Raw genomic sequence first — 20,109 nt, forward strand, 5'->3', positions numbered from 1 at the left:
TAACATTTGTTGTTGTAAACTGGGGTTATAAATATTACTATTTTCTCAAAAAAAAAAAAAAATAGGGATGTTTATACCACATTGGTTGTGTGTCCGCTGTTTATAACCCCAGTCTACAAGTACAAATGTTAGGCCCTTTTGTAGTTGTACTCTAGTTATGTAATGTATTATAAACCCGGTTTAAAACACTAATATTACTATTTTCATGTGTGTTCTAATAAATATTACTATTTACTAAAAAAAAAAAAAAATGTTTATCCCACATTGGTTGTGTGTATCTAGTGTCTGCTGTTTATAACATCAGTCTACAACTACAAATGTTAGGCCCTTTTGTAGTTGTACTCTAATTATGTAATGTATTATAAACCCGGTTTAAAATACTAATATTACTATTTTCGTGTATGTGTTCTAATAAATATTACTGTTTACTAAAAAAAAATAGGGATGTTTATCCCATATTGATTGTGTGTTTAGTGTCCGCTATTTATAACCTTAGTCTACAACTATAAATGTTATGTACTTTTGTAGTGTACTCTGGTATTCTAATAAATATTATTGTTTACTAAAAAAAAAAATAAAAAAAAAAACTCATGATATGAAGTGGGCCAAATTCACATGTATCATGAAAGTTATGTCCAAGACATTGAATGAAGTCGGCCATAACTACACATTCATCATCCAGATCAACCAATCACTATTATTTTTTTTGAGAAAGAGCTATCACTATTATTTGACTTTACAATGTCTATACATGATATCCAAAATTCTAATTAACAATAATAAATTGAATGTTTTTTCTTTTCTTTTTTTAGAATCGATTGAATGTGTTTTCTTATATATAATAAAAATAATGACAAAATTTAATTACAAAACTGATTGTACCATAAAGTTACAATATTACTCAATAAAATAAAAATTACTCTATATTTTGAAAATTCAACCATTAAATTACATGTTCTTTAAGTTTTTAATATGCGTGTCAAATTTTGTGTAAATCGGATATTATTTACTATATAATCTATAAACTTATATTTTATTCATAATTTTAAATTATAAAAACTTACAATTTAAACAATTTAATGATGATATAGCTATTGATCTCTAATTTTCTATAAATTTTGTAGGAATGAAATATATAAGAAGAAGATATAATTTAATAATATATTTATTAAAATTCATTTCTAATAAAAAAATATTAAATAAAATTGTAATTTAATCCTATAATCAATTTTGTAACTAAATTATGTTTCACAAACAATAACAATTAAAGGAATAAGGATAATGTGAAAATGAAATTATAGCGCTCACAATTAAATTCAATTGAGACACCATATCAAATTGTGGGAAACGTTGTCCTAACACGGCACATTGTTCAATGAATAGAGTCAACCTAGAAATAAATGTTGATCCACATGTTAGCCAATCAATAAGGGCCACCACATTTTCATTCTGTCGGTGGGATGTTAATGGCCTAACTCAATAGACAGGAATATATCGTACACAATGTTGTATAACACCACACTTTTTATTGGATTCTCCTTCCAACTTGACTTCTACAGAAAGCTACACTTTTTTTTTTTTTTTTTTTGATTGGATAAGAAGAAAGCTACTCTTTAATCATTGTTAGTGGAAATTTTAAATTAGCCACTTAATTTATTTTCTGATAAATGATGACATTTACAAAAAAAAAAAAAAAAAAACAAAAGCTAATTGTGCCCACCTCACCAAGCAAAATGTTAAAACCTCACTGTCGGTAAGCAATCTTAGCTTTGTGATACACTGACGTATGCAGACTTTACAGCTGGATTTAAAGCCCACAGATCTGATTCTGGCCTCTAAGTTATTAGCCAAATCCAACGGCTGATGTACGACACTTTTGTTTGACGCACGAGTGGACCCCACCACAACCGTATATCACGGCTCCAACCGGCTGTCCCTATGTCTCTTACCTGTCACCTATCAATAATCTTCTAAATGTCTTTTATACGGTGTTATATACCGTATGACCGTATCACTAGTCAAGTCGGCTCTCAGCCACTCACAGTGACCTCAAGTAGTAAATTGTTATTTTTAAATTTAGCATTGAAATTACTGTTCTGTCTCGTAACACCAAGCTACTTCGAATTTGAAAGTAAAAAATGTTCGTAACTTTTCTCTAAACTAAACTATGTTCACCCTACGTATTCGGAATTGTCTTCATTTTGATCTATCGTACATTTCTATTAATAGTCTCCAGCTGAATGTCAGATTACTGAAAAATGAATCACAACATCAATACAAAAACGAGAAGAAACAAAGTGGAAAGTTTTTGAAACCTAAAAAATCCAACTGAGAACAATCCAAGACTTATTAAGACATAAGATGTACTTGAAAAAAATAAAATAAAGCAAAAACCACAAAAAGAGTATAATAAGAAATTAACCCCACCCAAAAAACAATAGATTACCAGAATAATTGAGTGAAACAAAGCGAAAAACTTTTACTTTATACACAAGATATGAGATACAACAAAACTACAGAGGATGAGCCCCTTTCTAACTCTCCCCAAGTAAAGAATGTGTCTTGTTTTTTTTTTTTTTTTTTTTTTTTTTTTTGGGTGCCTTTGCTTTAACAGGTTTTTTCTTTTCCTGACTTTAACGGGAAAGAAAAATTCAAGAAAATAACAAAAAGGGTAAAAGAGTAAAAACAAAAGAAAGATAAGAGAAGAAAAGAAAATTAATTTACGGGTTTTCCGTGATTATAGCCGTAATAAGAAAGGTACCACCGAACAAACTTCTTCAACCCGGTTTGCAAATCGGTTGTGGGTTTATACCCGAGTTCACTTCGGGCCAAACTAATATTCGCATGAGTGAACGGAACGTCACCGTTTCCAGGCATATCCACAAGATTCCTCTTCGCTTTCGTCTTCAAATACCTCTCTAATATACTCACAAGTGTCGGTACGGTCACTGGTGACGTGTTACCCAGATTAAAGATCCGGTACGGAGCGGGTCCCCGTTTCTTCCCACCCGACCCGGTACTTTTCCCGGACGTGTCCAAAGATCCCAGACAACCCTTCACAATGTCATCAATGTAAGTGAAGTCCCGGGCCAAGTCCACCCGGTTCTTGCCCCGATAGATCTTAATCGGTTTACCTTGGAGAATATTCCGGGTAAAAGAGAAGTAAGCCATATCGGGTCGTCCCCACGGGCCGTACACGGTGAAAAATCTCAACCCGGTAATGGAGAGGCCGTAAATGTGGTTATAAGTGTGGGTAATTTCCTCACCAGCCTTTTTAGTAGCGGCGTAAAGACTTGCGGGTTGGTCGGTCCGATCCGATTCGGAAAACGGTACCTTTTCGTTTAACCCGTAAACCGAACTCGACGAGGCCCAAACAACCGACGGCTGAGGATTCGCCGATTTGCAAGCCTCGAGAAGCGAAACGAGCCCGGCGATATTGCTGTGCACATAGGAATTTGGATTTTCCATAGCGTATCGAACTCCAGCCTGTGCCGCCAAATGCATCACGTGCGTAAAAGCCACGATGTCGAAAAGCTTCTCCAACATGCGACCGTCGTTTATGTCTCCCTCCACGACAAAAATCCCGTGGCTGTCGAGGAGGGCCCTGCGGGCTTTCTTCAACGACGGGTCGTAGTAGTTGTTGAAGTTGTCGAGCCCAACGACGCCGTCTCCGCGCCTCTTCAAAGCGAGCGACACGTGCGTGCCGACGAAACCGGCGGCGCCGGTGACTAAAACGGACATGCCGCCGGATCTTCGGATCTGGGAGGAGACCCGCACTTGTTTCTCCCACTGGAGACCGCCCCACGAGGCAGTGAAATACTTGCTACCGGAATCGACGAAACTCTGGAAACTCAAATACGACGCCGTTAATGCAATCAAGAAGAGTGCCCACAAGAACATGGTGCTCGTAGAAGCGAAACAGCGGTGGAATTGACGGTTCATGCTGTGAGCCCGGTCGATCTTGAACTTCCCAGGCGTTGATGGGAACAGTTCTTCCTGTAAAGAAGGCATTTTGGGTTTCGAACAATACGTTTTCTTGTTTATTTTTTTAAAGAATAAAAAAGAAAAAGAAAGTGAAATTTGGGTTTGGGATTGGGTTTTTTTAAAAAAAGATGCAGAGAAAGAAAAATGAGATAAGCTTCCAACTTTTATTTCTGCACCTAAAGAAAAGAGAAGTTCAGATGGGTTTATATATAGGGGATAACCCACAAATGAAGCGACAAGCAATACGCGTGAACGCGTTAAGGCGTCGGCCAGATTGAGAGAAGAGAGAGAAAACTTTGGAGACAAGGATTTTGAGAGTTTTGGACTTTTTTGGTTAAAAGGAAAAGAGAAAGACAGAGTGTATCCAGTGGAATATATGATGGCTTATTTATTTATTTATCGAAGAAAGTCACTGGTAAACTATGTACCCAATTGTACGCGCTTTTTAGTGAAGCTGTGTGCACTGTGAGAATGCATCATCAACTTTTAATTATGATGTTCTTCTTAAAAATAAAAATAAAAAGCATTTAATGATGTTGCTAATTGAAATAAGGTAAAAATTTTCTTCTCTAAAATTGGTATGAAACTTTGAAACATCTTTTTATGTTGTTAAGGGCCCATTTGGTAGTTGTATTTAAGAATTGTTGTTCAGTTTTTAGTATTGTGGAAATACATATTTAAGTGTTATAAAAATATGTGTCAAAAGTGTTATGGTTATTTAAACAACATTGCCAAACAACCCCTAAATTATTTGAAAACATTATACTCCCTATATTTAATGTAAGACCGTTGACACCAAGTGTTTTATGGTGAGACCATTTAGGTGTAATTTGGTTTTTGGTAGTTCGATAGTTTGGTAAGAATGGATTTGAACCTTTATTTTTGAGTTGGGAATATTAGGAAGTATCAACTAATTGAATTACAAATATTTTTTTATACATAAATGCACATTTGAGGAAATGTGAAATAGTAAAAATCAATGTTTGCAGCATTACTCTTTCATTAATTTTTATTATTAGGTGGCATTATTTTATTATTATTATTATTATTTTGATAATTTGATAGTTGTTTGAGAGAGGTTTGAATCATGCACGACACTATGGAAAACTCTAAAAAAGTCCATTGTCCAATAAAAAAAATAAAATAAAATGTCACGCACATGCACTTAAACAACAATTTTCAGTTTTTTTAGAAATACATGTAGGCGAAAAAGTGTGTAGAAATGCGTGTAATGTTATTTAAAAACTAAAAATTATTGTTTGAAAACATGTACCAAACACCCCTTAAAGGAATTTATAGCTTTAACATTGACAATTATGTGTGACACGAAAATATTGATCACGCACACAATATTAAAGATTTTTTAAAATTTAGAAATGAGAAAAAAATATTTTCTAAAATTTAAAAAAAAAAATTTAAATGTTTACAATAATTTCAAGATTAAAACTGTAGGGACCAAAAAGTTTGTAGCCCAAGCCCACTTAGAGTAATGGGTTGTGCCTTTCAAACCTAGCCCAAATCAATAAAATTTGTAAAAGGAGGGAAAGAACAACAACAATAGGCTTTGCCCGAAGACAATTACAAGGAAGAATTAGGTTTTGTATTAAGAAGCAAATGAGTATCAAACTCTACACAATTGCTCTCGAGGAGACTGGGTTTGTATAAAGAGTGGTATTGTTCACTTTCTTCTCCCAATATTCCTTCTTCTATTTCTTTTCTCTCTTTTTCGATACCCTTTCCAATGCTCTTTCCTTTCATTGAATACCTCTACTTCCATCACATCTTCACCATCCATTTCTACCTAACCTCCCTCATTTTTCGACACTTGTTACCTTTCACATCTGAAGAAGATGGTGGAAGGAATTTGCTTAGTTATGGTTTACACTATTAAGGTCACTTCCTCATCAATGTAGCTGATAAAATTATTGTCTACTATTTAATGCGAATGCAATGGGCTACACCAGGCCAAAATCTTCCCTACTGCCCACTAACTTCCACTCTGTTCAGATCCTAACTTCCACTTAGAATACCACAGAGTACCATGATTCATTTCTTCTCTTTCTCGAGTGACTTCTTCCGTTGGGCCCGTGGCTTGTAGTATTTCCACGTCAATGCTACGACCTTTCAACTTCCTACTCGGGCGAATACTGTGACCCTTTAACTTCATCATCGGCCATTGGGCACCCACAAAATCAATCAAGTCTAAGAATGAAAAAAAAAGCTTCATGAAAAGTAGGATTTTTTAAAAACAATAGTTTGATTTTTTTTTAAATAATAATTTTGTGCATTTGGAGCGAGTATGCATTTAGTTTTAGTCGTGGGAATGGTGACATTGTTTTAGTGGTAGAACATGGGCGCCATACCACTGGTTGTAAGAAAAAAGAAAAAAAAATCTAGATTGATTAGATTATTACAACTTAAAAAATATATAGATATATATTATTAGTGCCTGTTTCGAGAGCACTGAAAGTTACGGTGCGTTTTACCTTTCACGTTTTGCCTTTTTTTTTTTTTTTTTATTCAGCCGTAACATTTGACTCAGTCTTCTGTGAACAGTGCATTCGTGCACTATTCATGTACCCATAAATTTCACTTTTTAACAAATTTTTCATTAAAAATGGGTCCCGCGATACTATTTACACATTTAAAATTTATTTTGCTATAATGTTTTCAGTTTCAATAACAATAAACTCAATCCAAACGGACCCTAGTTTAAAAAAAAAAAAAAAAAAAAAAACTGGGAGAGACGATTTACTTGAAAAAAAATAAACGGAGTTTAGAATTACTATTTCCCACCGGAAAAGCCGGTCATAACTGGGAGAGAAGTTGCAGAAGTTGACAGAAAAAACTAAATGTGAAAAACCGGAGATAGTTCGCGTAACCAGTGGAATAGGTGGTTGGTCGTTTTTTTTTTTTTTTTTTCCTAAGCCATTCGGGAATTGAAATTGGGCGGTGCTGACTGGCCCACTTCCCTAATTTTGTTTGTTGCTCTTTACTTTGACCAACTTCCTTTTTCTCTTTTAAGTCTTGCTTGCTAATGAAAACCACAACACCATGACATTGGTATTTGGTAGGTTTATCACTCATTATCATCAGTAGGGGTGTTCATCAAACCTTACCAACAGTAAAAATTGCACCAAAATCACTTGCAAGATAACATAATTGCACCGGATAGTAAGTACGTGGTTTTATAATATAAAAACCGCACAAATCGTACCGCATCCTCTATATATATTAATTAATTTATTTACTTTATATTATATTATATATATAATAAGAACAAAATATCAAAATATTAATAATTTAATACCCTAGCCATATCTAACTGTTTTATTAGTAAAAAAAAAATTGTATCACTCTCTTAGCACTCAGAAGTCAGACCCTAGCCACCACGCTTCCACTTGAATTGCCACTAGACTACTCACTTGCACTAGTTGCTTCTACTATTGCGGTATTTATCTTTCTATGTGTTCAATTCAAGTTTTTCTTTGTTAAAGTTAATCTATTGACAAACTTGTTAATTATATTTTTTTTTTTTATTGATTGTTGCTGTTGGTATATTGGCACTTGGTAGTAATGGGTCAGGACTCAATACGTAGTAGCTATGTTAGATATTTAAAGTTAATCTATTGGAGTTTAAACACTTGTTTTCAGTTTTTAAACAATATTACACGTATTTTCAAACACACTTTTTCACCTACACGTATTTCCAAAAAATACAAACAACGTTACTAGAACAACGTTACCAAACGGCCCCTTAAGTTTAATTTTTGTGGGTTTTCTTTGTTTTTGTTTGGTACTGAATCTGGGTTTAGATATTTACTATGTGTTATTGGATTTCAAAGTTAATTTATGTTACTTGCAGTGCCTTATGGATACTTTGAATTGCTTTCATTCACTTTTGAGAGTTTTATAATGTCTTCTTGTTGTTAGATCGCTTAGAATTCCATGAATAATAGTAGGTAAATTTTTATACACCGACTGCACCGCACATGTAATTGCAAAAATGAGGCATGGTGTGGTTATGGTTTTGGCTAAACTATACATTACACCGCACCGCACATGTGACCGCAAAAATGAGGTGCGGTGCAATTATGGTTTTGGTTAAACCGTATCGCAAAGTACGATACTAAAAATAGTCCAAAATCGCATCGCATTACAAACACCCCTAATCATAAGATGTGAATCTCACAAATCTTGAACTATTAAAAGCTTGTTTTTTTATTATAGAATTTTTAATTTTTAAGTAATTGTTGGTTAGTCTCAATCTCAATTTGGATTAATTATTGATTTAAAGATCTTACTTAACACAATTGGCAAGTCCAAAATAAATTCTGATCAAGTCTCGAATTTCAATGATACTGACCATTAAATAAGTGAAGCAAGCAAGCAACCAACCAAGTTGTAGCATTCATAAAAGTTTAGTTTAGAATTGAAAATTATAAAGTGACATAGCTTGATCTCTTTGTAAGAAGAATTAGGCTCAAATCTCCTTGACTTGTTATTAAAATTAAGGGTAAATTTTATCCAAAAAAAGAAAAAAAATTAGTGTAAATTGCAATTTACATCCTTAAATTATGGAAGTGTTTAGATTTTACATCATGAATGTAGGGACACGATTTTTAACGACCCAAGAATGATATTGAGTTCGTGTGTAATAGGCCCAAACAATATAATTTGTAGAGAGTGGGCTTGGAAGGCTTGCCCTTAGTCGCCGGGCAGCGGTCTGGTCCTGATTTTATGGGAGCTCATACAAAGGTAGGTTTGGCCTGAATAGCTAAGCTTTCCATCGATGTAGCCTGAAGGGTTTGACTCCTCGGACTTAGTCCGAGGAGCATCACATTCTTCCCATTCTTCTTTTTGTAGTTTCTTTTTGTTCTCCCCCCCCTTCTCCCCTGGCTCTCTTCCCCTTTTATACCAGTGTTTACTTCTCGTCTCTCGTCTACGTGTCAGTTTTTCCTTTTTTTGGGGGTAATGACTCATCCTATCAATCCATGCATCAGAGTGGTTGGGGGTGGTTGGGAAAAGTTAAATAGCAAGGTCTGCAGTATGGGCTTGTCAGACGTAGGGCCCCACATTACGGTGTTGGCAGCTTTCTTCCTTGTACTGCTCTTGTACTGAGTTTGTCCTTTTCTTTAGGCGTTTTGTGAGGTGTTGAGCGTGAGATCGTCCTCGACCACACCCTTGGGCCTTCAAGGAGCTTTCATTGCGCATCCTCGGCAGTAGGGCTCCTCGGCCTGGGCTTTGGGCCCTTAACACAAAGTGGGCTGGGACCTCAGATTTCGGACCCCACAATGAAGTTTCATAATTTTGATTTTACTCCTAAAGTTTAGGGGTGTTTGAATTTTACACCATGACGTTTCAAAATTTAGATTTTACTTCTAAAATGTGGAGGTGTTTGAATTTTACACCTTAATGTTTCAAAATTTTGAAATGTAAAATCTAAACACTCCTAAATTTTAGGGAATAAAATTCAAATACCCCAAAACTTTGGTAAAATTCAAATTCTGAAACTTTATGGTGTAAAATTTAAATACCTCTAAACTTTAAGAGTGTAATTTACAATTTATCATATAATTAAATTTAAAAAATTTTAAAAAAATGTTAGCATTCAATTTTCCTTTTCTTTTAGAGAAGAAAAAGACTTAAGAGCATTAGCATTGGAAAATTCTAATTCTGCTCTATTTTACCATTCCAAAAAGTCACTTTATCATTATACCATCCCATTTTACAATACCTCCAGCATCCCAAAACTCTATTTTTATTAAAAATATTATTTTTTTAATCTTTCTTTATTATTTCTTTCCAATTTCCAACCGTCACTTTTTTTCCTGGGCTTTCCAACAGTATTTTTTTTCCTCTCTTTCTCCCTCAACCTCTAGCATCGGTTCAACACACAGAGCCACACACACATAGCCATGATACATTGATCAACCTATCCAAACCCATCACCACACACACAGAGCCACACACACACAAACACAAACCATCAAAACATCAACAAAACCACACACAAACACAAACCATTAACAAAGCCACACACACAAACCATCAAACCAGTTGGAGCAAACAACGGCCACCACACCCACCACCCATGCCACCGATTAGCAAACCCAAGCCACCAATTAGAAACCCACGCTGCCGATTTGAAACCCAGTCGATTTGAAACCCACTGGAGTAAACCCATTCAAAAAAAATCATCATCGGAGTCGTCATCGGAGCTACCGATGATCAACCCAACCGATTCACCCACCGATCAACAGATTCACCGTTTCAAACCCACCATTAACCGATCCCAGCCCACCGATCCAAACCCAGCTCGTCGATCCACGATGAGAGATGAGAGAGAGGCCATGTGAAGCTTCGCCGATCCACGACCAACAACCCACTTCAGCCACAACCCAACCACGACCCAAACACCTGACCTAACCACGACCCACAACCCCTTTAAGCACTGGTCACAGCCAAAAAAAAAAAAAAAAAAAACCCACAACCACCACAGTGACCCACGCCAAAAACCACAACCACCACTGACTCACGCCGTCACCCACGCCCAAAAAAGAAAAAAGAGCAACCACAGATAAGGAAGAATGGTGTTTGGGTCTGAAGAAAGGAGAGAGCAGATGGAGAAACAGAGAAAGAAGAGAGAGAAGATAACTGAAATAATGAGATAAAGGAGAAAGAAATTCCGGGGGAAATGTGAATAAAATATATATTTTTTTTTAGAATACTGCTACAGTACAATTCTAACTTTAGAATTGTATTGTAGCACTATTACAAATTTTTTTGCAATAATGGGGTTTACAATTATCTGATGCAAACGGTTTTGAGGCATAAAATGCCAAAAAGTCCTTAAATATGGCATTAGCAATGCTAAGAGCATCAGCATTGAAGAATGTTACTCTATCCTATTTTACCATCCAAAAAACTACTTTATCAATTATACCATACCATTTTACAATACACCCTATATCCAAAAACTCTATTATTTTACTTTTTCATTAAAATGTTATTTTTTTAATCTTTCTTTATTATTTCTTTCACATCATCACTTTTTTTCAGCTAAGGGGTGGAATAAAATATATATATATATTTTTAGCATAGTGCTATAGTACAATTCTAAGTTTAGAATTGTACTGTAGCACTATTGCAAAAAAATTTGCAATAGTGAGGTATACCATTTTTTGATGCAAATATTTTTTAGCTATGAAATGCTAAAAATGCCTTAAATATGGCATTAGCATTCTTCAATTCTAATGCTCTAAACTTTCAATAATAGAAGGAGTAGTACGGTACAAGAGCAGCAATATTGGAATTTATATATATTATTATAGTGAATTTTGTTGATCTTGCCAGCTTTAGAAATGCGGTGCAGGGGTCCACCAAAGTGAGAGCGTTGAAGAGTAAAGGAGTGGTACTATACTGACACTAGGTGATATTTTTGGTTAGATTGGCTGGCACTTGCAGATCATGGGTTCAATGGTCTCTTTTTCTCACTCTGTACATAGTCGTCCACTTAGGATATCTCCTCGTAGCTTCCACTTCCTGGATTCCTCAATTATGTACAACTACTTAAACCTTATTTCAAGTTTTTTTTTTTTTTTGTTTTGTTTTTTAGGCTATTATATATTTATTTTGTGTTACAAAACCGCATAAAATTAACAAATAACAACATCCACCCAAAAATGTTAAAGATAGGTTAATTCTAGGTCTTTATATATATATATATTCTACTATTACCCGAACTCCCTACTCCCCCTTCAACCCCCAAACTCTTTAATACTTAGACCACTTTTTTTTCTTTTTTCTTTTTTTAGAGAGTTTTAACTTTTGACATCCGCTCTTAATAATAACTCTTTATTATCAGACTAAGACACCAATCGATTTTTGGTGTAAGTGAGGATTGAACCCTAGATCTCTTATTCAACCATCAAATGTTTTATTAGTTGAACTAATGGAACCCACAATACTTAGACCACTTGAACTAAAGAGTTCAAAGGTAATTTTAGGTCCTTTAAACAAGACTAAAAGAGATATTTGGTTAATTCAGTATTGATTGATTTTATGGTCAATGATTAGGATTCTGCCAATTGCCACTAGTTTGCGAGAGAAGTAAATGATGTAAATCTCTCATAAACCAGTTATTTTGAATCTCTAACAAGTGACTTACTAAAAATGATTGTATTAAAGGTTCAAACTTGGAAGATGTTGATACATGAGAATCTGATTTCCAAATATAAGGTAAATTTGCATCACTAAAATATAAGGCAAGATTTAAATTTGCATAATTTTCTAATGCAAGTAGGTGGGTTTAAGATTTTAATGTCCTATGTTAAGAGGAATATATATATAGCTAACAAAGTCAAAAGAGAAGCCCATAAGGCAAACCATACCAAGGAACAAAAGATAGAAGTGTATACAAAATGGCAAGAGTTCATGAAAAAGATATCAGCATATACCCATTTTTTTGAATATTTTGAGAACCATTTTGAGTGGCACAAAAAGTCTTGTGTCATATATATATATATATATATATATATATATATATTACCTGTGGGATTAAGATCAGGTGCAATATATTGCACCTGATGCAATTCACCCACTTTCTCTCACAATTTTTTTTTTTTTTTATACATTTTTTACTTTTTAACTTTAATTTTTTAACTCCCCTTTAATTTATTTTATTTAATGGTTGAAATTGAAAGTTGTTTTTTCAATTTTCAATCTCAACCATTGATTATAATTGCATCAGGTATTGCACTTGTGATGTAATGTAAGAAAATTTTTAGTTTTTTTTTTTTTTTTTTTTTTTTTTTTTTTTTTTTTTTTTTTTAAGGTTCAAAAGACGGACATGTAATATAAAACTAAACAGTTGTACAACAGTTCGAATAAGATTATATTAAGTTCGTTCAAAATCCTACATCTCCCAATATAAACAATCAAACAATGAGAGGAGACATGTATAAAAAGAATTTTCCATTGTTTGACAGTTACCCTTTTCAGTTAGTAAGCACGTTTGCATTCATATGTGCTTCGGGTGCCTAACTTAGACTTCTCAGCTGCCATGACTTTCCGACCAACTGCATGTAATCAATTAAATTAGAATAGAAAATGTTGTAACTTGTAAGCAAGTTACATCATATATATATATATATATATATATATATATATATATATATTTAATTCAATTATTTTAGTAGTGGGATGAAAGATTTGAGTTCTGATTCTCTTCGTAAAAGAAAGGCGGAAATCATATTTTCGTTCCTACATTTTTAGGCAATTCTCACTTTAGTCTCTAGATTTTATTTTTACTGCTTTTAGTCCCTATCTTAAAAAACGCTTCCCGTTTTGGTCTTTATCGTTACATTAGAGGCGGAAAATGCACACGTGACAAACGGCAGAATTAAAAAATATTAAAAATATTTTATTTTATTTTAAAATAAAATAAAATTTTAGTTATCAATAATTTTAAAATAAAATAATTAAAAATTTTAGTTAAAAATAATTATTCTTCATGTTCTTCCCCCAAGAACATGGTTGCCCAGAAAATAAGAAATTCAAGATTTTCTTCTCTTTTATTTCATTTTTTTAGCATCCAAACAAGCAAAAACATATACAAAACCATGATCAAACTCAAATACTCTAACACAATCAACTAACAAAACTCAAACGAAATTTGTCTTTAAGTTTCAAAGAAAATGGCCTCTAGAAGTCGTCAAAGACGAAATACAAAAACCAAACCAAAGCAAAACTGAATTGATCCCTTCTCTCACCAAACCCTAACCGCCGCCGCCATCAATCTCTTCTCTCCCCTCAAACTTGGATCTTCGATACCCAACACTCATAAGCTTCAATCTCAGCTAAGTTTTCTCTGTTTTGTGGGTTTTGATCTTTGTGGGTTACTGGGTCTCAATTTGTGGGTGTAGATATTTAGGTGTATGATTGTGGGTGTTGATCTGCCTTTTTTTGGATTTGAGGGTGTCAATCTGTGGTTGTGGGTGTCACTTTGTAGTGTGGACGCTGATCTACCAATGCACCACATAGAACCGAGTCCAGGAACTGCACCGCTGGAGGCCAGAGAACCGACCTCTGGCGGTGATGAGCGGAGCTGATGAAGGGAGAACCGACTTATAAAAAATCTCTTTGGATTTTGGTAGCGTAACTCTATGATTCATCATTAAGATTCACCTTCTTGTAATGAAAGATGCAAAAACAAACACCCAATGTCTAGTCCTCACCGATGTCTGGCTCAATGTCCTCATTTCACTAACTCTGGGTTGATAATAATATGTGGGACTACTTAAGTGGTTTGGGTTTTGTTAGTTGATTGTGTTAGAGTATCTGAGTTTGATCATGGTTTTATATATGTTTTTGCTTGTTTGGATGCTAAGAAAATGAAATAAAAGAGAAGAAAATCTTGAATTTCTTATTTTCTAGGCAACCGTGTTTTTGGGGGAAGAACATGAAGGACAATTATTTTTAACTAAAATTTTTAATATTTTTATTTTAAAATTATTGATAACTAAAATTTTATTTTATTTTATTTTAAAATAAAATAAAATAAAATATTTTTAATATTTTTTTAATTCTGTGGTTTGTCATGTGTGCATTTTTCGTCTCTGATGTAACAATAGGGACCAAAACGGGAAGCGTTTTTCAGGAAATGGACTAAAAGCTGTAAAAATAAAATTTAGGAATCAAAGTGGGAATCGCCTGAAAATGTAGGGACGAAAATGTGATTTCTGCCTAAAAGAAACTAGTCAATGCCATTAATTAAATTATAACTTCATAAGGGAAAATTATTAGGTACACCTAGAGTATCATAAATGCGTACTCCTCCCTTTCACATGAATGGTAGGTCTCATCATGAATTTAATTAGTGGGACCCACAATTCATATGAGAAGAGAGAGTACGCATTTATAGTATTTGAGGAGTACACAATAATTTTCCCTTCATAAGACTCTTGGCTAAACTCATTTATTTTTAAGCTATCGAATATCAATATTTTTTTTTTTTGAGAATTAATATATAACTGACTTATTGAAAAGTGACGCTTTATGAGTAGGAGATAAACTTGTTAAGTTTGATAAAGAAAAACTAAACTTAATTATCTCTCATTCACTACAAGAAAAACAGGCTATTGCGGCGGGCCAAAACCGCCGCTAAAGCCCAAAAAAGCGCCGCTATAGATGTACCTTTTAGCGGCGGGTGAAGGTTTATTGTGGCGGGCATAAAACCGCCGCCATACGTGTTCAGAATTCGTGGCATTGGCTTTTAGCGGCGGGGTCATGCCCGCCGCTATTGGTGTCTACCTTTAGCGGCGAGCATACGCCGCCGCAATAGGGAATCATTTAAAACATAAAATGTGCACCTTTAGCAACGGTTTTTGCCCGCCGCTATAGGTCTTTTTTTTTTTTTTTTTCCTTTTCTAATGGGTTTCAAAACCACATTTCTATTACAAATAAATCCTGTAATAATAATTTTAGCTGCACTAAGAAAAACCACAAATTTAAAGCAGATAACACCACAATTGTCTCAAAACTAACATTATATTAACATAGAAATATATTATTAAATACATAACATTATCTATAACCATCATCATAAAACTAACAAAAGAAAAATATATATATATAATAATAAAAAAATAAAATATAACTTCTTGTTCAGTCATTCAATTTACCTTGAAATTTCAAAGTGTTCTTTACTTCTAGAAAAATGGACAAGCAAAGAGACAACAATAAACCACAAAACCATTCCACCACCAATTATTACAAGAAAATAATCACCTTCTATTGTAACAATTGAATTAGCTTGCTAATAATAAAGAGATGGAGAAGGTTTTAAAAAGATTCAATATATTTTTTTCTTCAACAGATGCTGTCTCACAATTCCATAATTTCAAGTCCATGTTATAATGTGAATGAGAATGGTAAACTTCTTAATTTCAGCGTCAGTATCCATATCTAACTTCACTGCTAAAAAATGAATAGGAAACAAAAGTTTACTTTTCAATTTAAACCTGAATCCCAAATCTAAAAATTCAAACTTCCATATCAATGCCATAGATATGCATGGGACGCATCAAGTTCAAAATTTTCAAGAACCAAAACAAACTGCAATTTTTTGTTTTCAATGCTACCCAACATTAGAAATGAAACAAGAATGGTACTGGCAGTGCATAATATTTTGTCTTCTTTTGTTAAATTGCAAGTGCATCTTTTATCTGTTAACACCTATCTCTAACAACTTTAAAAGAAAAATGTGATTCATTCCATTAAAACCCAATACTTTCAAGGCATTTATTGATCCCTACATGTGATGAATCCCATTTAAATAAAAAACCTAATACCTTAAATGCATAAACAATTACATATGCCTATTACATACATGTGATTATGTATACAATGAGAAAGAGAGGAAGTTAACAGTTGGCATACTTGAGGGACCAACACAACTTGGGGAACTAAGAAGACTGCAATGAAAGGCGAAGGTTTGCGGAGAAGATAGGCAAAGCTGCGCAGAAGCATAATGGCAATCAGAGTCTTGCCAGAGCCAGTCTCCAAGAACACTATAGTGTTCTTCTTGATTGCCATCTCTAGAGCTTCAAGTTGATAACTGCAACACAACACAACCAAAATAAATAAACCAAGAAAACATAAACAACTTCAAAAGACCTCTTACTAGTCCCTTAAATAAACCAAGTTAATAATCACCTTCTATTGTATTATCCCCATGCCTTATTCAAAAGTCGATGCTCACATTAGTAGATTTTTATCACCTTCTATAACTTCCATTACTCTCTATATGATCTTTCCAGGTTTGACATTAATAAAAACCGTAGAACAAGTCTACTACTAGTACCACTACACCTTCTTATCACTTGCATCTTTCACCCCTAAATAAATATATAAATATATATAAATATATATATATATATATATATATATATATTTACAATTAACACTAGATCTAATCTAAGATCTAGAAGTAATAAATTTAAAAAATTAAAAAAAAAAATTCAGTGAGTTGAAAAGGGTTACCGGTGGGGACGTGGTTGAGGGAGATGCCGGTGGAGGAGAGAGCTTGTTGGACGGTGGAGTTGATGCGGTTGGTGTCGCCGTAAGCGGAGATAGAGACAAAGACAAAGAAATTAGATCTTTTTTTAAGATTGAAAATCTATGGGCTTTAACATAACAGCTTCACAAAATCACATGTCTATGCATGTAATGTAATGGTAAACTTTAATGCCCATCTCCCAGTATTCAATGTAGGAACTAGAAACCTATTTATATAATACAGAAATGAGAAAGGTTTATATTGACCAGCTTATAGTTATTTCAAGGCCTTTGTGTTTCATATATTACCAAAAATTAATACACTCCATTACACATTCATATATAATAAGTAAAAAAAAAAAAACCCATTCACTGTTTCTACAATCCATAGGTTACTGCACAAATGGGAACTAGCTACCAAAATTTCTTTTTTCACTGTCAGTAGATTCTAGCAATGTGAGTGCTAATTATCAACTCCCAACACATCTTAAGCACATAAAAAGATACGCGCAGTCACATTACTATTATCACTTTAGTGTAACCCAATCAAATCATCTTAAGCTTCTAGAAAAATCAAATATTGTTCACATTTACAGAGTAAAACGCCAACCACTAAAATACATTATTCCACCAATTCCTCAACAAAGTTTCTCATATTAAGACTACAATGCAAGTCATCGAATAAAGCAATGCGCAAATCTATATCATAACGAGTAATACAAGACCAAACACAATGCAGCCATAACAAAAAGGCAAATTTATCGATATCAAAATCCAAAAAGCAGAAAACAAAACCGAAATCATTAAAAAGTTATACCTGATGCTGGATCTGAGCAACTGAACCTTCCACTTGTGTTGGCCCTGTGATCGGTACCTGGAAAGAGGCGTAATTTCCAGCTGCAACTTCCCCCGGAGCCTTCATTTCCGGCGAGGTAGTGAAATAGTTCGAAGCCATAATCTTATTCAGCCTCTCTCTCAATCGACAGGAAGAGACATCAACAAGCCGCCGAGCAGCGAAATCGAATCGAGGTCGATTATTCCACCATCTTTAAATCTTTCTCTCTTTTTTTTTCTTTTTTCTTTTAAAAAAAAATTAGATTGCAAGATAAAGACAAAGAAAAGAAAAACAAAAGGATTAGATTGCAAAAGGGGGCCAAACTTATTGGCGTCTCTTGAAGAGAGAAAAAAAATTTGGGGAGGGCGACGGGTCTGGAGGAAGAGAAGAATTTGGGGAAGGGGGCGGCTGGGAGAAAAGAAAAGACGTATTTATATGATGCTATTGCTAGGGTTTTAAAATCTGAAATAAGAGTTTTAAAATTTTAAAAAAAATTATAAGCAAAGTCAAGTCTCGAACTAGAGACCATTTGGGCAAAACACGTGCTGCACACCACTAAGCTAGTGATGCGAGTATACGCAAATGTTACATAAAAAAAAAAATATATATATATATATATTTTTTAAAATTTTAAATATATATAATAATTATTATATAAATGATATATATTATAATAATTTATATAAATTATATATTTTTTATTTTATATAAAATTTAATAATAAATATATAAATTATTATAGTAAATCAATTACCATTTTTGACTAGCAATTACCATTTTGTCATGCATTTTGTAATTGTACAATAATCAAACACATCTATATATCTAACTGAGTTAATGAGCGGAAAATATTAAAAATCTAATATTAATGAGATATGAAATAAAATTTAAAAACAAAAAACAATCACATATACTCAATAAAAATCACCACACAATGTTCTCAAAAAAAAAAAAAAAAAAAAAACCACACAACAAAAATTATCAAACGTTTTATCTTATTAAAAATTAAAAAAAAAATGATCATAGATATTATATATTAAATTTATATAAGAATTTTAATATGTGACTAACTACGTTTACTTTTCCAAAAAAAAAAACTACGATTACTTTTAAACAAAAAATAATATGACTAATTGGATGGTCAGACTGAGTGAATATATATAGCCATATAAGTACACAACACATGCCCATCACGTGCCATTCTTAGATTTGAAATCTAGCCGATGGATTTGAAGAGTATAATGAAAGGTTCATTCTTGTAAGCATGAAAAATATATGAAGATAATGTAATATAACGGCATATTTGTCAAAATTCACATTGAATTAAGAAATATAGGGTTGGGTTCAAGTTACAATTGATATAACTTTAAAAAATGTTACACCAACCAATAACTTATTGTTGAGTTCATATTTTTAAAATCCAACCGTTGGATCACATTTTCTATAAGTTCTTAACATGCATGCAAATTTTCATGTCAATCGGATGTAATTTACCATTTGATCATCAAACTCATCTTTTATGAGTTATTTTAAACTACAAAAACTTAAATTTAAACAATTGATTTATGACATAGCTATTAATCTTTGATCATCTTGAAATTTTGTAAGCATGAAAAAAATATATGAAGATAATGTAATCTAACGGTAGAATTGTCAAAATTCACATTGAATTAAGAAATATAGAGTTGGGTTCAAGTTACACTTGATCTAACTCTAAAAAATGTTTCACGAACCAATAACTTATTATATTATTCATATTTTGAAAATCCAATCATTGGATTACATGTTCTATATGTTCTTAACATGCATACCAATTTTCATGCCAATTAGATGTAATTTACCACTTGATCTTTAAACTTATCTTTTATGCGTTATTTTAAACTACAAAAACTTAAATTTAAACAATTGATTTATGACATAGCTATTAATCTTTGATCACCTTGAAATTTTGTAAGCATGAAAAAAATATATGAAGATAATGTAATCTAACGGTAGAATTGTCAAAATTCACATTGAATTAAGAAATATAGAGTTGGGTTCAAGTTACACTTGATCTAACTCTAAAAAATGTTTCACGAACCAATAACTTATTATATTATTCATATTTTGAAAATCCAATCATTGGATTACATGTTCTATATGTTCTTAACATGCATACCAATTTTCATGCCAATTAGATGTAATTTACCACTTGATCTTTAAACTTATCTTTTATGCGTTATTTTAAACTA

At 33.1% G+C, this 20,109-nt stretch overlaps 1 protein-coding gene and 1 long non-coding RNA gene across 2 annotated transcripts; both read right to left on the minus strand.

Annotated features, from left to right (window-relative positions):
• Positions 1 to 2,412: 2,412 nt before the first annotated feature.
• On the minus strand, positions 2,413 to 4,293 carry LOC115977339 (UDP-glucuronate 4-epimerase 1). Its single transcript, XM_031099154.1, has one exon. It carries the CDS (start codon positions 4,009 to 4,011, stop codon positions 2,716 to 2,718), a length of 1,296 nt encoding a protein of 431 aa, XP_030955014.1. The 5' UTR covers positions 4,012 to 4,293; the 3' UTR covers positions 2,413 to 2,715.
• Positions 4,294 to 16,316: 12,023 nt separating this feature from the next.
• Positions 16,317 to 17,854, minus strand: LOC115960142. Its single transcript, XR_004085098.1, has 2 exons — positions 17,029 to 17,854; positions 16,317 to 16,603 (listed from the first exon to the last, which is right to left on the minus strand). It is a non-coding gene; the product is annotated as an uncharacterized LOC115960142 (long non-coding RNA).
• Between the last annotated feature and the right edge of the window lie 2,255 nt (positions 17,855 to 20,109).

Source organism: Quercus lobata, chromosome 2 (assembly GCF_001633185.2).
Source record: "Quercus lobata isolate SW786 chromosome 2, ValleyOak3.0 Primary Assembly, whole genome shotgun sequence".
NCBI lineage: Eukaryota > Viridiplantae > Streptophyta > Magnoliopsida > Fagales > Fagaceae > Quercus > Quercus lobata.